The sequence below is a fragment of the Petaurus breviceps genome, unplaced genomic scaffold, assembly GCF_028583685.1.
Source record: "Petaurus breviceps papuanus isolate PSGF00001 unplaced genomic scaffold, PetGlider_PUasm1.0 90574, whole genome shotgun sequence".
Lineage (NCBI taxonomy): Eukaryota > Metazoa > Chordata > Mammalia > Diprotodontia > Petauridae > Petaurus > Petaurus breviceps.
Window position 1 is genome coordinate 5,478,804 of NW_027187277.1, and position 20,139 is coordinate 5,498,942.

General features: G+C 37.9%; 1 protein-coding gene across 1 annotated transcript in view; it reads left to right on the forward strand.

Annotated features, from left to right (window-relative positions):
• Positions 1-20,139, forward strand: part of LANCL3 (LanC like family member 3) — a 106,648-nt gene that overhangs the window by 77,078 nt on the left and 9,431 nt on the right. Inside the window, exons 2-4 of the mRNA XM_069063469.1 lie at positions 332-455; positions 3,002-3,199; positions 14,439-14,646. Coding sequence (XP_068919570.1) covers positions 332-455; positions 3,002-3,199; positions 14,439-14,646 — 530 coding nt within the window. The remainder of the gene's footprint in view (positions 1-331; positions 456-3,001; positions 3,200-14,438; positions 14,647-20,139) is intronic.

The window sequence follows — 20,139 nt, forward strand, 5'->3', positions numbered from 1 at the left end:
TAACAGAAGAGGGATGTGGGTTGGGTGTTGTTTTGTTTGTGATAATGGACTCTGAGCAGAGAAGATATGATTTGACCATAAAACAAAAACACTTGATAGAGAAATTAATGGTCAGGTAAGGCAAGGATTGTACAGAAGTTACTACCACATATACAAAGGATGTGAGGGATATGTTAACTGACTGTAATAAAGGTCTGTATTTGACCAAAAAAAAGGGAGGAAGGAAAGAAGAAAAGAAGGAAAGAAAGAAGGAAGGAAAGAAGGAATGAAGGAAAGAAGAGAAAAGTCTCAATAACAATATTTCCTCTTTTTTTGTGTGTTTTTTACTTAGGTATTGACCCCAGCACAGATCAAATCAATTTGCCAAGCAATCCTAGAATCAGGGAAGCAGTATGCAGCAAAAAAGAGAAAACCATTTCCTTTAATGTATTCTTATTATGGAACTGAATACTTGGGTAAGTAGAAGACATAAAGAAAACCTGAAGGATGAAGGTCTTTTGGGATTAAATATAACACTGACAGCAAACTGGAAGGCTTTAAATAGTAATCATAAACTTCACATAATGAGAACACTAGAGATGGCATTTAAAATAAAAGCAAATGTGCACTCATAGTTTAATTTCTGCTTTTATTTGCCATCATGTAGCAGCAGAGGTTGAAACACAGCAATTGGAAAGGTTCCTGTACATGTAGATGTAGATTTTTTTTTCTAGATTGCATTAGAAAGATTTTCAAACTCCTTGAAAAATTCATTCTGACTCTTCTGTGTAGTAGGGAAGAGGACTGCAGCTGCTTTCACTTAAGAAACAGCTTTAAAATGGATACCAAAAACTAAAACTGCTGATTGCTAATGATTATAGAGATACAATCCACACCAGATGAGAAGTGATTGCATCTCTTAACTCTGAGGACTTGCAAGAATGACCCTGCAGAGCACAGAAACAGAAACTTCCTGAAAGGCTTCTTAGTGAACCTAACCTATTGGCTCTGAATTTGGAGTCAGAGGACTGGGTTCAAATCCTGATACTGTCACTCACTACCTTTGTGATGTTGAATAAATTAACTTAACCTTTCAGGACCTTGTTTTCTTTTTCTGTAAAATGAGAGGGTTGGACTGAGTGACTAGACTGCCCTCTAGGTATAAATTTGATTGGTCATGACTGGATATGCTCCATTCTATCTACTATAGGAGCGGTTAGGTGGAAAAATGGATAAAGGGCTGGGACTAGAGTCAGAAAGATTCCTTTTTCTGAATTCCAATCTGGCCTCACCAGCTGTGTGACTCTGGGTAAGTCCCTTAACCCTGTTTACCTCAGTTTCCTCATCTGTAAAATGAGCTGGAGACAGAAATGGCAAACCATTCCAGTATCTTTGTCCAAAAAACTCCAAGATGGGGTCACCAAGAGTCGGACAAGACTGATATGACTGAATAACAATAAGGCAATATATATTGTATATATGTTTATATACATAGAATAAACTTTTATTACACAGCATATGCATCTTAACAATATAATGATTTAAAAATAGATATGGTATTCACTTAAAATCGTGTGCACTTTTCACATTAAAAAAATTCTCCAGGGGCGGCTAGGTGGCACAGTAAATAGAGCACTGGTCCTGGAGTCAGGAGGACCTGAGTTCAAATCCACCCTCAGACACTTAACATTTACTAGCTGTGTGACTTTGGGCAAGTCACAACCCCAATTGCCCCTCCAAAAAGTGCAAAAAAAATTCTCCACTTATTCCCCTAAATAGCAATATTAATAGCAGCTTGGTAGTATTACATGGAAATACTTTTTTAAACCTTTTTTCCTACTAAAATTTTTTTTTTAGTAGCTAGATAAGATTGACATTTTCTTAGGAAACAGACTCTTCAAACTAAATCTTTAAACCATCCTTCAACTGCCAGTGAAGTATAAAAACAATGCTTCCAGATTTCTTGACCTTAACAGTAAAGATGATATTTTTAATCCGGAGACCAGAAAGCTCCTTACAACTTCTTTTGAAAGCCCAGATTTTGTAAGTAAGATGGTAACTTGAGTTCCCTTTTATAGTTCTATGATTTTTTTAAAATGAAACAATATTTATCCACAAATCCTTTGATAAGGATGACTAGAAATTAGATGGAGATGAGAAACCTAGAAAACTTTCTAAAAGTCAACAAAGCACGAGGAAGAAAGAAGTCTCACTCTTGCCTAGACAGCAACTTGTGCTAGCTAGAGCAAAGTCAGAGGTGTCTGAGTGAAAGGAAGAAAGCATCCAATATGAAAAGGTGCCCAAAGAGCAAGCCCAGAGATTTGTGTATTGACAATGGTGCTTCCCCATTAGTGAATACCACACCAGCTTGAATTTGGAAGGGGAGTAAAGATTAACTTTGCTTTAATAATTTTTTTTCTCTAAAGAGAGTATAAATGAATAGTGTGTGAATGGTATTACTGAAGAAACTGTTTCAAATACTTGATTACTTTTTAAGTCTCCTCAAGCACTTTAGAGATCCTCACAGATAGGCCTGGTGTGGTGGTTCACACCTGTAGTCCCTACCACTGTGGGGCATGGGGACTGGTTCATTGCTTGAGTTCAGGAGTTCTGAGCCCTAGTAGGACTAAAGCCAACTGAGTGTCCACACTGAGTCTGGCACCAGTAAAGTGAGTCCCTCAGAGGTGAAGGGCCACCAGGCTCTTCAGGGAGAGGCAAATTAGCTCGTCTGCCAATCAGTATTGGGAACAGGCCTATTAGTAACCACTGCACTTCCAGCCTGGGTGACATGTGGAGACCCAATCTCAAGAAGAAAATAATGAGGAAACCTATGTGCTAATAGAAAATCATCCTTTTACATTAAAGTAGTTTCCCTAGAGATAATATTTTCTTGCCCTAATTATAATTATTTGGAATAAACCTGTCTTTTAAAAAATTTATAACTATGTCCTCACTAATCTAGATTGGTCTCCCAGTTACTGTACCACAATGATGCTTTAATCCCTTTTGCTTTCATTTATAGGTGCCGCTCATGGCCTGTCTTCTATTCTCCAGATGTTACTCTCTTACTACGAGCATCTCCAACCTGCTGATCGGGAGTTGGTCTGGCAGAGTGTTGACTACCTCATGGAGCAGGAACAAAATTGCAACTGGCCTCCCGAGCTAGGAGAAATGATTGAGAGGGAAAACGAACTGGTCCATTGGTGTCACGGAGCTCCAGGTTACCCATTTCAATTTAGTTGAAAGTATCCTTCCACATGTGGTTTAGCAGGAAGGAGAGAGGTAGCTTCTGGAAAATGATACCATGTCATTCTGATGAGATAAAGTGCTCAGGGACACATTTTCCAGAGTCAGAAAAGCACAAGACTTCAAGGAGCCTGCAGAAGGGATAGAGTTCAGCTTGGCAGATTGTCTAAAAGAATCACTGGGCCCCCCAAAATTATTTTAGATGTGCTAAATTTGCATTGGCCTGTCCTTAGTTAAGCACATGAAAAGGTATCATTGAAATATTCAACTATTCCTAACTAATAAAGGTTTGAGAATTATATGTGGTTTTAGTTTTTAGGTACTCTTTCTGCAGTTCTCCATAAGCATAGGTAATTGAGAACTGGTTACACTATTCAGATCAAGAATAGCTGATCGGAACATGGTGAGCAATTAACACTATACCTAGGGGTATAGTGATAGAGGAAGACCTGAGTTCAAATCCAGTCTCAGATATTTACTAGTTGTGTGACCCTGGGGAAGTCACTTAATCCCTGTTTGCCTTAGTTTCTCCATCTGTAAAATGAAGATAATAATAATAATGCTACCTCCCAGGGTTTGTTGTGAGAATCAAATGAGAAATACTTGTAAAGTGCTTAGCACAGTCTAAGTTACACATAGTAAGTGCTATTTGAATGTTAGCCATTATTATTACTAGATGTTATTAGTTTCTCAGCTGGCCATTCTCACCTCTTCTTATTACTGGGAGTTGTTGCCTTCTTGGGCAACATCACCATCAGGGTTGAAGTGCTCCTTCCCATTAAAACTTGAGGAAAGGGGAAATAAAAGAAAAGTAGCCTGTGATTTATTTCTAGTTATTCAGGGTCTGATTTGTTTTTCTTCTTTGTGGACAATTTGCCTGACCCACACCTTCCATTTTATTACTTGGTAGTATCTGTATTTGAGGGAACTCAGGGAAATTTTTTTAATCCCTCAAATCAGTTTTGCTAGTTATTATTTCAGTGGGGAGAAAATTGAACAGGGAAGATATTTAAGTATGGGCTAATGTGAGATTTGGGAATGATGTAGGGTTTTAATTTTTATGTGCTCTCTCTTCAGTCCTTCAGAAGCATAGGCAATTGAGGATTGGTTACATTATTCAGTTTGTCTTGACTTACCTGATTTCAGTAGCCTCCTTACTCATTATCCAGTGTAAATCCACTCTGAGATCTCAGATGTTTTTATTTTAATAGCTGGTTGAACCCTCTGCCTATAGGCAATGTTGTACCTAACCATTCCAGATGTTCTTTCTTATACTTACATTTCCTATGAAGAAAGGGACTTTAAAATAGTCTTATTCACCTGCTCTAACACCATGGTATTACTTCTGTTAAATCCTATCTTCTATAACTTCTTGATCTGTCCTTATTGATGAAGAACAGTTGACCAGTTTGGATGGTATGCTGGGCCAAGCCTGACTCAGGCCAGTTTCCTGACATTTTGAGATTCAATGTTGGAACAAAATGAGATATTTGTTGGTCATTTAACAGTTAACAAAAAGAGATTTGCTTAGCCAGAGCAGAAAAATAATCAACAAGGATGGGTTTGGAGGACACTTTGAATTAATTCAACTGAGCGAAATTACCTTTCTTCAGTTATCCATTGTGATTCACCAAGCATCAAAGTATCCCCAGACTTTCTTACAACTGTTTTGCACTCAGATAACCACAAAGTGATGTCAACAGCCTGTACCTTTGGTCCACTGAGCCAACCAACACTCAAGGATGGCCTCAATATATTATTTTTAGTTTTATTTTTAATTTGTGGTATAAAACAAGCATTTCTATAATATAGTACAATAAAAAAGATGATTGCACATGAAACTGCAAATCTGTCATGCACAACTTGCTATTCCTTTCAAATATCCACAAAATTATGTATAAACTTCTTTCTTTTTTTTTTTTGCTTCACTCCCCTCACCCTAGAGATGGCTACCATAGACTAAAATGGGTGTGTGTATATACCTATATAATGTGTATACACACATATAAAATTATTATACTTGATACTTTTGAAAGAACAATTAGCCTAACTTACATGGGGGAGGACTTAGGACATTGGATATTGCTCTTCGTACAGATGGTATCGTTTTAGGTGATGAAAGACTGGATATATGTCATTATGTGTAGAATATAAATTCCTTTTTCCCTTACCTCTCCTAAGAGGCCTCATATTCCATGTATAGAATCAGAGAATTTCAATTATCATTTTGCCAATTAGTTTTAACCAAAATTAATGAATGAGTAAAGTCAAATGACTCGCAAAAGTTAACACAACTAATTAATGGGAAAGGTAGGATTAGAAACCAGGTTTCTTGTGAATCCATTTCAGTTTTTTCATATTATAACACTAATCATTTTTGTTAATTACTGCTGGCTCCTCTTCAATTTTCTCATTTCTTAATACTTTAGTGGACTTTCTGTGATCCCATTGGTTATGGGTACTTCCTACACTAGTGCAGAGAGCAATCCATCCATGCCTTCTCATTCTGTGTTGTTCTTGCACATTTGTTCCCCTAATTGCTCTGGGAACATCTATTCACCATGATAGAGTTAAAAAAACTGTCATGGATATCAATGTAACAGTGAAACTTGAATTACTTGTTATCCCTTGCTCTTACTGTTTACCCTACCTTTTTTTTTTTTTGCTCATATTTGTTCATTTTATTTGATGAAGCTCTTAACTAAACAAACTTGAATGAATCTGTAATTGCCTTGATATAGGTGCTCCCTCCAGTGGTACTGTTAAAAACCCATCTTTGCCTTCTTATTCTGTGCAATTGTTGCCCGGATTTTCTACAAACTCTTCTTAATGGATCTACCCAATGTGCTAACAGCTTTCCTCTAGGTCTTTAAAAATTCCATGGGCAACAGTGCACCACAGGGATTATTCTCCTGTTACTCCTTGTTCTTATTACGTGATAAACTCACATCTTTTCCTAGTAAGATATTTCCTGGATTGTATCTTTATGCTGCTTTTCATGTACATGTCCATTTTTGCTAATATGCTGAGGACTAACTATGCCCACCAAACATCTCTCCACTGCCTTTTTGTCAGTCATCACTTTGGAGATTTTGCTGCTCCGTAGTCATATAATATCACTGGAAGAAATACTGGTGTTGGGGCGGCCAGGTAGCACAGCGAGTAAGAGCACCGGCTCCAGTGTTGAGAAGACCTGGAGATCGAATCCTGGGCTCAGACACTTAGCACCCACCCAGAAACACCTGGCTGTGTAACCTTGAGCAAGTTACTTAACCCCAATTGCGTAGGGGTGGCCAGGTGGCTCAGCGAGTAAGAGCACCGGCTCCAGTGTTGGGACGACCTGGAGATCGAATCCCGGGCTCAGACACTCAGCACCACACCCAGAAATAACTGGCCACGTAACCTTGAGCAAGTTACTTAACCCCGATTGCTTAAAAAAAAAAAAAAAAAGAAATACTGGTGTTAAAGAGACTTTTTTTAATGTCAGCAAGCAGTTTGTTGCAGAGCAATCTCCCAAATGCAGTCTAGGACCATCAGAACTTATGTTCCCCTACCATAATCGTTGAGACCTGACAGCTACTGCCACACCATGCTGTGGTATCAAAGTAGGACCTTTTTGGAGCAAACTATAGGTAAATGACACACAAGTTAATAAATGTCCTGGCAATTGACACAGTTGTTCATTTGGGAGCATCATTCCATTCTAATATTGGTTCTATTGGCACCTATTTCTGTAACCCCTCTTTAATAATATTATTACATAGTCTAGTGTTTCCTGAAGTACCATAGCGGCAGATCACATTATTGTTCAAATTAAATTTATAGAACTAATAAATATTGTTCTGATCAGATATGGAATACTCTCAGTATGATGGGGGTCAATTTACAAATTTGAAAAGGCCAAAAAAAGAATTAAACCTGCTTTTTTTTTTGAAGGCAGTTGGGGTTAATTGACTTGCCCAAGTAGTACTGTGTTTCCCCGATAATAAGACGCTGTCTTATTAATTTTTTTGGACAGAAACACACCAGAGGGCTTATTTTCAGGGGAGGGCTTATTTTAATGAACATTGACAGCAATTTTAATAAACAGGTAAATGTGAACAAAAAAATGTACCTTTATACAATAAGCAAATCACTGGGGAAGAACAGGATGACGCGCTCACTTCTGCAGCTCTACAGAGGGTATTGTAATGTAGCGTGTAGTACAGGGGATCACCTTCACTACAGTAGCAATCTCAATAGGGCTTATTTTCAGGGGAGGGCTTATTTTAGAGGAATCTTACACAGTAAGGGGAGGGCTTATTTTCAGGATAGGTCTTATTATCGGGGAAACACGGTAAGTGTCTGAGGCTGGATTTGAACTCAGGTCCTCCTGACTCCAGGGCCAGTGCTCTATTCACTGTGCCATCTAGCTGCTCCTACCTGCTTTTAATATCCAAATTTGCCATGTAAAACTCTTTTTAAAATAATGTATAATTTAATAAATAATATTTATAGAGGAAATATCATGAACATGGAAAACTCATTAAAAAACATTTCAACTATGACAATAGAATTCAGAGAAGAGCTTAGAGATCATCTTGTATCATAAAATCATGAAATCTCTGAATTAGGAGCCCTCTAAGGTCATCTTATGCTTATCCAAATATAATATTCATCTAAACAGGAGCTCCACGTCCTAAGAGTTTATCCTCCAGCTCTGCCTTGAAAGTCTGCAAAGATATCCCTCTGTCTCTTGAGGCAGTGCCTTCCATTTTTCAAGAGCCCTAACTATTAGGAAGACCTTCCTTATATTGAACCTAAAAAAGCCCCTTGGCACCTTTTGCCTGTTGCTGCTAGATCTTCCCTCTGGGGCCAAGAAGAGTAGCATTTCCATACGAAGACAACTTTCAGGTCCCCTCTAAGTCTCCTCTTCTCCAGGTATGATGCAGTTCTCTCACTGTTCTATTTACTACTCTCTTCTGGACTGGATTGTGCATAGCCTTTTTAAAAATGTGCCACTAAGCAATCAGTGGTCCAGATGTGATCTGACCAGAGGACAGTAAAACTGGGCTGTTACCTCCCCTTTTTTGCATACCATGTCTCTATTAATGAGTCAATAAACATTTTTTATTAAGCATTTACTATGTGCCAGGCACTGTGTTGTTAGGGATACAAAAAGAGGCAATATTAATGAAGCCTAATATTAAGGTAGTTTTTATATAATTATAATTGATGCTCCTAACCATAACTCTTAGTGATAGCTAAAGAAAAATTAAATTATGTTCCATGTGATCTTCATATAGTTTATTTTAGTAGCTTGAAAATTGATAATAGTATATATCACAGCTCTCAGTTAACCAGAACATACAATTAAACTGAATAATTCAATTCTCAACTATTCTGAAAAGAGGATCACTATAGTTGTCATAAATTTCAATTAAAGAGTCAAGTAAATTGTGTTCTAGTCCTGACTTTGCAAATGATACATACACTGAGGAAACAAATATTTTATATGAATCTATAAAATTTGATAATAAAGCTTGCTTAGGAGAAGGATCTTTTGATACACAGAGTTATGATTGAGTGAAAACATGCAATAGTGGAGTAGTCATGGTGATTCAAACCTTTTAGTCCATATTAATTAGGTAGAGGACCTTCCAAGGATATACTATAGTGATGATTTCAATTTCCCACATTTTTACTGTTCAGTGCCTTTAATAAAATTGCGACATATGTTATAGCTCTGAATTATTGCATCTATTTATCCACTGAAGTATAAGATCAGACCTTTTTAGAAAAAAAAAGTGAGAAGCCAAAATGTTCAATGTATCATTATTTGTGCTTGGTCTGTTGCTAGTAATGGTTATAGAAAGGTCTAAGAGGAGTGTTCCTGACAGCTAAGGAACTGTCCATTTCTATCAGAAACTGGTATAATGAAATTTCAATTGATGATACTAATAGAGAGTTCAATGTACAGTCCTAAACTAGGAGGGCATTGTCTGTTTGCTTTTGGAGTACATTTTTGGAATGGTTTTAAAGCAGAATTTCTTTTCTGATTGTGTTTTGTTTAGATGGTATTAGAGTTTGTTTAGCTCCTCTGAGCTAACAGGAAATAAAAGTGATGATCCAGCCCAGAATCATATTGAATTGGCAGCAAGCTTGAGATGAAAATAATAATCCCAGAAAGCCCAAGATTAAACATTTTTCTTGAGTAATCCAGATGGATTTCTATAATAGTTTCACCTTGGCCCCCTTTCAACCACCTCTACATATGATAGCAATAATAGTGTTTCTTAAGTGAGAAGAAATTTACCTCATTAAGCACTGTGATGTCTTATTTGAGAGAAATTTATTTGTGATGCTTTTTTTATACCACAGTAATTTCCTAACATACCCTCTCTCCAACTGATCCCTCACAAAAACAGGTCAGAAAAATTGACCAACAAAATGACCATATCTGACAAGGTATGTAACATTATGACTCAGTAATCCTTCACCTCTTTCCTGAGAGCAGAAAGTATGTTTCATCATATTTTCTCTGGGACTAAGACTGGTCACCGTAATTAATCTTAGTTAAGTTTCCTTGTCATGTTGTCTTCATTTACATTTATATAGTTGTGTGTGATTTTCCTGGTTCTGCTTGCTTCACTCTGTACCAGTTTATATCATTACAAGTTTCTCCAAATTCCCCTTATTTGTCATTTCTTACATCTGCTGCCTTACAATAATGGCTAGCAGCACTCCCCTACTTCCCAAGCCTTTCTTCACAACCACCACCAACCAATCCTTCCAATCCAATCCAATCAACAATCTTTGCCCTTGAGGATCTTATTACATAAAGAGACAACACACAAAAGGAGACAAGAAAGTGGGGGAAGGGACGGGACACCAAGGGTACCCTGTATAAAGGTATTTTGTTCTGTGGTGTTGAAACCAGGAAAGACAGAAAATACAGAGTGGAATGAACTAAGTCCAGTTTCTGCCTTCTATAAAGAAAGGCATTGGGAGGAGTTTGGTACTCTACCCTCCAGCCGTCCAATCAGAGGTGAGAGGGTAGTGGTGTCAATCAAGGCTTGAGTAAGCAGCATGAAGATAAGATCAGAAACTATGAGCTTTTCCTGGGAGAAATATCTTGTTCCATGGAGTTCAAACCAGGCAGGGCAGCAGAAACAAAGTGCAATGAGCAAGAGTCCAGTTTCTGCTCTCTATAAAGGAAGGCATTGGGAGGAGTTTGGTGCCCTGCCTTCCAGCCCTGCCTCCTCCCAGCCCCTCCTCTCAGTTCAATTTATGAAACGCCTGTGGTGTCCCTTCAGAGAAATGCTCCCTTTCTTCCTGGAATCCCCAATAAAATGCAGCACAGAATGCAAAGATTATTTTAGAGGCTCTAATACCAATGGAAGCCCACCAGAATCATTCCCTTTTTTCCTCTCCATGCTCCTTTTCACCTTTCCCCTCTTTTACCTGAAAAGCTTTGTCTCCCTATTATTACTTGACTCTCTTCCAGCCTTTTGCACCTGGCCTGTTTCTAAGCCATAGTGGAGAGGAAATACACAGTGAAAAATCAGTGTACAAATTTATAGCACAACAGGTGGTTGCACCCAAGGACTAAATTTAACCAACTGAAAGATCCCTGCCCACTGACTAATTTCACTCCTATGCACAAAACTTGGGTTGGAAGCTTTTTGTAGTCCAAAGTTCTACGCCAAAGTAGATAAGGACACTTCCTTCTTCTAGGGCCTGGACACTTGTTCCTATCTCGTCACAGCATTCTGCCCTGTGCACATCATTGGACATGCTGATGCAAGGCTTGAAAAACTGTCCTTTCTCCTTCTGGGACACTGTAGTCAGTGTATTCGTTCTCTAGGATCTGATGCCAAGAGATAAAGTGACAATAAAACCAGACTTACTGTTCTCTTATTGTTCATGAGAGGATCTAAGATCATTGCCTTCCTAGTTATCAATATTAAATTTACTGTTTGACAAACATGGAAAATATCTTTAAAATATCTTCTCATTCTCCATTTTTTAAACATCAAAGTCTATACATAATACTTCCCCCTGGTCTCATCCAATTTATTTTTGGGAAATGTGGTAAAACTACAATTTTGAATTTCTCAAATAATGAAAGTATAGCTACTTTATTCAATCCTATTACTACAATCATTCTTGTATAAAAGAAATTTTACACTCATATTTTGTATCAGAAATCCAGATTTCAACAAAAGTTTTTTTTTTCCTTTGTACTAATACTTAAAATCAGTATGTAAAGTTTGTTCAATCCTCAGCCCCAATTCCTGTGAGTCTATGATGTTCTGATGATTAAGGGCAATCCACAAGGTAGAGGGAGGAACCCAAAAGGGTGTATGATCCAGAAAGAATAAATCAGAAGTCATCTACAGGATGAAAGTAGATGCTAGAAATGATTCTAAAGGCTGAGGAATTAATAGTTTTAAGGGAAGCATTCCAGAAAAAGGAGGAATGAGTAGATCTCATAAACTCCCTTCCTCAAAACAGTTTATGGCAGGGATATGATAACCATGTCTGCTTTCACCCCCCCCGGGATTGTAGGCTGATGTGTAAGCTATATCATCAAAGTGAGACCTAAGGTTCTTTAAAGTTGAGGTTCTAAAAAATTACTATACTCTGCATAACCTTTGAACTCTGCATACCACTACTAGGCCTATATCCCAAAGAGAGCAAAGAATGAAGAAAAGTATCTGTACATACAAAAGCACTTATCACAGCTGTTTTTGTCGGGGCAAAGAAATAAAAATTAATGGAGTTCCCCCAAACTGGGGAATGGCTGGAAAAATCATGGGATATGAATGGAACAGAATATTTTGTGGCATAAGAAATTATGGAGAGGACAATTTCAGAGAGACCTGGGAAGACTTGTATAAAGACAGAGTAAAGTGAGCAGAAGCAGGAGAACAATTCATACAGTAAGAACAATATTTTAAAGACAAACAACTCTGAAAGACTAAAACCTTTGATCAAGGCACATTCCACAGGCCTATGACGAAGTATGCTACTCATCTCTTGATAAGAGATGATGGACTCAGAAGGAGACACTTTTAAAAAATATGGTCAATGCAGAAATTTATCTTGTATGACTAAGTATATTTTTATAAGGGTTTTCTTTTGGGGAGTCCATAGGAAGAAAAATAGATTTTTATTAACTTGAAAAAGAAAATTTTAAAAAATAACGAACGTTTTTTTTGTTTTTTTTTGTCTTTAATTCTTTGGCAGTCTGGTGCAGCCTATGAATCCCTCCTCAGAGTAGTGTTTTTTAAATGCATAAAGCAAATAGAATCACAAAGGAAATAAAATATCTGGAAGAACAGTTGTCAAAATATTTTTAAAAAATAAGTTCAGGTACCCCATATTAAGAACCCCTGAGTTACCCTTTAGGATAGAATTATGAAATGCACTATAGGGGGCAGCTAGGTGATGCAGTGAATACAGCACAATCCCTGGAGCTGGGAGGACCTGAGTCCAAATCTGCCCTCAGACACTTGACACACTTACTATTCATGTGACCTTGGGCAAGTCACTTAACTCCAATTGCCCTACCCTTTCTTCTCCAAAAAGCAAAAAAAAAAAAAGTACCATAATTCTTAATTGCCTAATTTTCCTTCCCAAATGTATACATTGACAAATAGAAATCCATAAAACTATGTGGTAATCCTATTTTATAATCTATTAGTATATATTCTAGATTATATAGTAATTATTATATTATATACTAATTATATTATATACTGATAATCTAGATTATATACTAATAGGCAGCTTGGTGTTAGGTGTATTAAACTATTTCTAATTGCCTATAGAATACTTTTACTTGGCCATCCTACAAATTACCTCAAATTCAACCTGTCTAAAATAAAAGTGTCGATCAGTAGAAAAAAAGACTGATGAAATCTGGAGAGATTTGGACTTGTACTCTGTCTCTAACACTTCCTAGCTGTGTGGCCTGCACAAATCATTTGACCTTACTGAGCCTTAGTTTCCTCACCTGTCATGCATTACTTACCTCACAGAGTTGTAGTGAAAGTACTTTGTAAACACTGACACACTAAGGAAAGATTAACTTTTGCTGCTGGTACTGAACTCAGCATCTCAGCCCTCTCGGCTTTCCTATTTTATTTTATATGGGGTAGTACCATTCTCCTGGTCAAGGCTTGAAAATTCAGTCATCCTTGATGATTTCTCTCATTTAGAGATAACAGGTCACCTAGCTAGGAAAAGTTCAAGTCTTTCTCAAGACTCATAATAGGAGTGTGAACCTGGGCTAGTCATACCCTCTCAGGGTTAGATGAAACTACTCAACACTCTAAGTCGGAAGAGAAGGTGCCATCTTACTCCATATGTACAGGAAGTTCCTTACGAGGCACTCCCCACACCATTGAAATCACAGGTCTAGTTTCTATACCCATCCTTTTCCCATCACCAATTTTATTATTATTGCTATTATTGCCCTCCAAAATATGAGACCTGTTTTCAAATCCCAGTTCTGCCACTTTCTCACCAAGTGTCCAAGCCCCATCTCTGGGTTTCATTTTCTTTATCATTAAAACGAGGGGGCTAAACTGAATGATCTCTAAGGCCCCTTTGGGTGCTAATCCTGTAACCTTTAGTTTACAAGCTAGAGAACTGCTCTTCATGTAAGCCCCTGTGCCTTCAATCTTGGCTACTTGTTGTCTTGGTTTATTTCTTGTCTTGCTTTTGTACTTGCTGTTTTATTGATTGAATGGATTTATGTTGAAATCAATGTCTCCTCCCTGAAACAACACAGGGAGGCCACAGGAGGAGGGAGAGCAGAAGCAATTCCACAGCTGCACAGTTCATACTTGTAAAGGGGCTATTGTCTTGTTGATTTTTAGTGGTTCTCCTGATTTTAATTTAACCAATGTGTATAACAGCGGTATTTAAACATCGTGCATTTTGACATTCTGTGAGAGAAAGCTAAGCTGTACAAACATTTAGTCACTGCAAATACTCGGATTTGCTACAAATTATTTATCTGTGTCCATAGGAAATATCAGCCCATTTGTAAATTATGAGCATTTTCCCAATCTAGTATTTCCAATCCTACTTTTTCCAAAGGGTACCCAAGTACAACAATTTGAAATAAATCTCACATCAGATAGATCTCATTTATAAATAAAAAGTATTCCCTTTTGGTTGAGTGACAGATGCCAACTTGGATGTCTTTGATATTTTTACAGGAATTGCCTACCTATTTGCCAAAGCATACTTGGTTTCCAAGAAACCTCAGTATCTAGACACTTGTATCCGGTGTGGGGAGCTTACATGGAGAAAGGGCCTGTTGAAGAAAGGACCTGGAATCTGCCATGGTGTGGCTGGCAGTGCCTACGTTTTCCTCCTGTTATATAGGCTAACCGGAAACTCCAAATACATCTACAGAGCGCAAAGGTCAGCAATGTCTCCAAAGAGTTACACCTCTTTCCATTTATGTCTGTCCCATTGTGGAACTGTAAGGGTACAACTTTTCCTGATTTGAAATATGGAAAGAGGATTAGTGATGCTCTCAGATTCCTAAGTGCATGATTGTTCTATTTGCATCATTCATCTACTCTATACCTGAATGAGGAAAGATGATAAAATCATCTTGTCTGATCTGACATTGAGGAGTAGAAGCAACTTGTAAAATAAAGAGGGTCAGATCGACAAACCATCTGGTACTATTTTCTCTTTTGAATGAACTTAGGAAAAAGCTTAATTGTTTTTTTCTATCAAAGTTTAGGAAAGTACCCTAAAGCTTGCCATAATAAATGTTTAAAGGTCTATGAATTTGTCAAATGTTTTTGAACCCATTCATGTTTTTCATCCCTATTATCTTGCCTAGCAAAACATCCATATATTTATTACTCTTGCTAAAGTGTTTCCAAACTTTCTCTAGTCCATTTAGCAAGTAGCAAAATTGGGAATACGGAATGGGAAATTTAGAAAGTAACCAAAACTCAAGCATCTGGGCCCTAAATTCTACCAATTAAACCACACCACCTCTGTTTTTGTACAGAATCTGGATCCTTTCATCCTACAAGCCAAAAGAGATCCCTTCTTTACCCACAAGATTTCATACAAGTACTATGATTTTGTTATAAATTTCCCCTTATTTTCTATCATTGATCATGATTATCAGGTGATAGGCATATAAATATCTCATCTAAACAGAATTCAGCCATTTGGCAATATCTATAACATAGCCAAGAACTGGGAAATACGCAGAAAAAAAGCACATGAGCTTCTAAGGTAGATACTCCAAAGTCTGTGTCCAAAGTCCAAAGTCCAAGTACTTCTCTTAAAAGGAAACCTCTGATCCTTACTCTGAAGCAGGTAGGTAGTACAATGGATAGAATCTGGAAGAACAATTTGAATCCAGCCTCAGACATTTTACTAGCTGTGTGACCCTGGGCAAGTCATTTAACCTCTTTCTATATCAGTTTCTTTATCTATAAAAGGGCTATAACAATAACACCTACCTCCCAGGGTTCTTGTGAGTATAAAATGAAAGAATATTTGTTAATTGCTTTGCAAATCTTAAAATGCTATATAAATGCTAGCTGTTATTATTTGACATATTTATACTGAAGTGCATTATCTGTTCTGTAGACCCAAGCTTATTATGCATACCAAAGTAGGAGGGAAGAGAGGTGGAAGGGAGAAAGACTACTTTAGGAAAGGCAACAAAGATGCCCATTGAGCCACAGGAGGCCTACCTAGACCACATGGTGGCATCTTATGGTCCAAATGTCATTTTTTCAAGATATCTTTTCATATTTCAGAAATCTATTATTTCATTAGTGTGGGTATGACTTCCAGTGATGCATTGTCAACCCTCTACAACTTGGTTGACAATCATTGAGAATTTTTGTGGCTGAAAAATTTATCACTCTATAGCCAACCTGGTCTTTATGAACTTAGCTTCACTGGTCCTCAGAGAAGCCATATAGCGTATCACCAAGCTCTTCTTTGAAGTCTTAAACTTGTATTATGCTTGGAAAGCCCAAGGTTACCTATGCACCAGTAAAAGGCATTAGAGTAGGACTCAGAGGAAATTTCAAGGGGTAACACTAATAAATGCATCTGGGAAGAATGAAGAACTCTCTTATATGTAATTTTGCATAACTATTAGGCATGGGTACTGATTTTGTAACTGGGGCAGGGCAATCAGAGCTTTGTCCCAGGACACTGAATTGAATGGATGCCATGTTAATAGGGTTCTGATAACACTTTAGTTCTTCAGCAGAACAGAAATAAAAGAACTTAAAAGCTAGTTAGCAACAATAATTAGTTAAAATAGGAAACTACCAGGCAGACAGAAACAAAGGAAGGAACAGGATCCTCCTCTACCCTACTTCCCCACTTGTCTTTGCCTCAAGAGTAGTTTATGATCTTCGCTCCAGGTATAAAAATTCCTAGTTGTGGCTCTGATGGGCACCTAGTGGTAGCATTTATCAAGCCTGGAAGTATGGTAAACAATATCACATGGCAAAAGAATTATGACCTTATCTCAGTCTAATGAAACAACAGCCTTGAATATATTTGTGATCTTATGTCTTGAAGTTACTTTCAGGGTCATCAATGAATTCAGTTTTCATAGTGGTTCACGGAGATCTGTTTCCATTGAGATTTATGAGAAAGATGTCATTGAGATAATGGAATCTCTCTTGGCTCATGACATAACCCATCATTGGAAAGTAAATGACCATGCTCTCCTGAGAAAATGAAGTGCATAATTTCAGTTTCCTTAGGAAAAAATTATTAGCCCATTCTCTAGGAGTGCTTGTCATATAGAACCACAAGCTAACCTAAAGGTAGACTCAGATGGAGAATGTGTTACTCCCTAATAGTCTTAATATTTATCTGTAAATAGCAAATGCTTTCTGTTCTGGCCCAAAATTCTGAGAGTCTTCCCTTCCCAGATTGATTCTTTTGTGGTGGCAAAGGAGATCATCTTTTGTCTCAATTCTTACCTAGTCCTTAACCTCTGAATGAGTGTTGCCTCAGTGAAACTGAGACCCGTTAAAAACCTTAGCTTAAAAAGGTCAAGTCTCCCACTACATCCAGGGCCATCTCCAGTTGTCCTGATCTGTATCTTGCCACTGGACCCAGATGTGTCTGTAGGAGAAAGTGAGGCTCCTGACTTTGCACAGTCTTCACTCGCTTAAATTCAATTCACTTACATGTCATGGCATCACCTCCCTGATGTCACGGTCCTTTACAAGAATGAAGGACAAACATAGGCCTTAATCACTGAATCGTTATTGCCCCAGACAAACTGAGACCTGGGAAAGACCTCAGCCTAAAAAGGTCCAGGTCTCCCACTGCATTCTGGGTTATCATCAGTCATCTTGACTTATGTGTTGCCACCGGAGTGAGGCTATTGGCTCTGTGAAGCTTTGCCTCACTTAAATGGACTCATAAGTCAAGACACCCTAGTGATGTCATTGGTCCTCTTCAAGAATGAAAGACGAACAATAACAACAGGAGACATAAAAACTAGACACAATCATTCAAAAAAGCACAATCCTCTGGGACCATTTGGTAAGTAGTCCTAGACTTCTACAGGTCCTGAGAGCAGCAGTATAAGATAGTTCAGTAATGGATGTTCATGATAATGATCCTGAATCATCCTGAAAGGTTGAAATTGTGTTCAATATCAGCTTTAAGTAAGGGAAGTATACACATACACGTGCGCACACACACACACCTCAAATAGTTAAAAAAAAAAAACAACAGTAACAAAAATGCTTCTCAGTTATTGAGAAGAGTTTATAAACTCAGAAATTTGGGCCCCTAAACCATAAATAAAGATCCCAGCAGGCGGCATATTGATTTGGAAAATCATATGGCGTTCAGTCGTTTTTCAGTCTTGTCCAACTCTTTGTAACCCTATTTGGGGTTTTCTTGACAAAGATACTGATTTGCCATTTCCTTCTCCAGCTCATTTTACAAATTAGGAAACTGAGACAAATAAGGTTAAGTGACTTGCCCAGGGTCACATAGTGTCTGAGGTCAGATATGAATGCAGGTCTTCTTGACTCCAGGCCTGGCACTCTATCCATTGCAGCACTTAGGTGCCCTAGAAAACCACATATATACATACATAATCCATATATATGATTAATAGATCAATACATTAAAATCAGATAACTACATTTTAATGTGATTTAGGTCACAGTCAAGAGTGTTGCAGTTGATATGGTTGATACCTCGGATCTAGAAAGTTCAACTCCTCAGAATTATGTCCTCCTCCCTCAAAGTGTCAAATAACCAAGATTTTACTGCATTAGGCATCCCTGGGGTTTATAGCACTTGTTTGATGGGAACCTTTCATTTAGGCTGAAAAATTAGCTCCATCTCATATTCATTTAGCACCTAATATCCGTGAAGACACTGTCAGCAAAGCTTCTCATCACAGCAGTCAGATTTTTCCTTTGGGTCCACAGCTGCCCTGTGGTTACTATTTCATGTTGGTTAATCAAATATTGTCTGTCCATGGTACAATAGTAGGAAGCACACAGAAATAAAGTGACAAGACCCTTTCTTATCTAAAGATCACACAGACAAGAAGAGACCTCAAAAAACCCTTATGTCTAGAGCTGGAGTGTGGAGAAGGATTGTTCCATTGTAAGGAAGGTGGAAAAGAAAAAAAAAGGGAGAGGGATTTCTGTTTGTGGGTTGTTGTTTTTTTAACTTATATAATTGTGCTGTTTGATTCTTATGATTAGTAGGAACAGTTAGTTGAAAAAAGATATTTGAGAATGAGTATTTCCAAAATGAAAGTAAAGCAGACACTGCAATGGGCAATGTTTGCCTGTCAGTATTGTTTTAGGTAGAAACTGAAAGGTCACAGGAGTGGTCCGTGGACTCTTTCTCTGCTGTTTTAGTGATACACTCCAAGTCTTGCCCAGTTTCTTCTCAAGGTTTTCTTAATTGACATTCAAGATTTTCCCTCCCACAGTGGCAGAAGGCCTTCTCTCCCACAGAGCTCTAGATGTGTTGCCCAGGTGTTAATAAAAAGAAAAAACCCAACAAAATGGCATATTTGGGGGTTTTTTGGTCTTTATTAATTTGTTTACTTTTAGTTTACAAGATTCACCTCCACAATTCCTTGAGTTTCAAATTCTCTCTCTTTCCACCCCCCCCCACCCCCAATGGCGGCATACAATCAAGTATAGTATCTGCAAATACTTTCACATTAGACATTAGTCAGGTTATAAAGAAGGATTGTATCAGAGGAATGAAAAATGGGAAAGAGGAAATAAAACCAAACAAGAAAAAGAAAGAGAACAGGTAGTTTGCTTCAAACTGGATTCAAACTCAGTTCTTTCTCTGGATGTAGACATCTCTCTCCATCATGACACCCCTGGGGATGACTTACAACCCTGAATTGCTGAGAAGAGTCCAGTCCATCAAAGTTGGTTGTCACACATACTTTGTGTCTGCAATTGTGTACAAACTTCTCCTGGCTCTACTCTTCTCACTCAGCATCAGTTCGTATAAGCCTCTCCAGGTAGATATGAAGTCCAGCTGCTCCTCGTTTCTTACAGAACAATAGTATTGCATTTCATGCATATACCACAATTTGTTTAGCCATTCTCCAATTGATGGGCACCCCCTTAATTTCCAATTCTTTGCCACCACAAAAAGAGCTGCTATAAATATTTTTTTACATATGGGTCTTCCTCCCACTTCTATGATCTCTTTGGGATACAACCCTAGAAGTGGTATTGCTGGCTCAAAGGGTATGAAATTATTTATAGCCCTTTGGGCATAATTCCAGAATGCTCTCCAAAATAGTTGGATCAGTTCACAACTCTACCAGTAATGCATTAGTGTTCCAATTTGTCCCTCTCCAGCATTTGTCATTTTCCTGTTTTGTCATCTTAGCCAATCTGA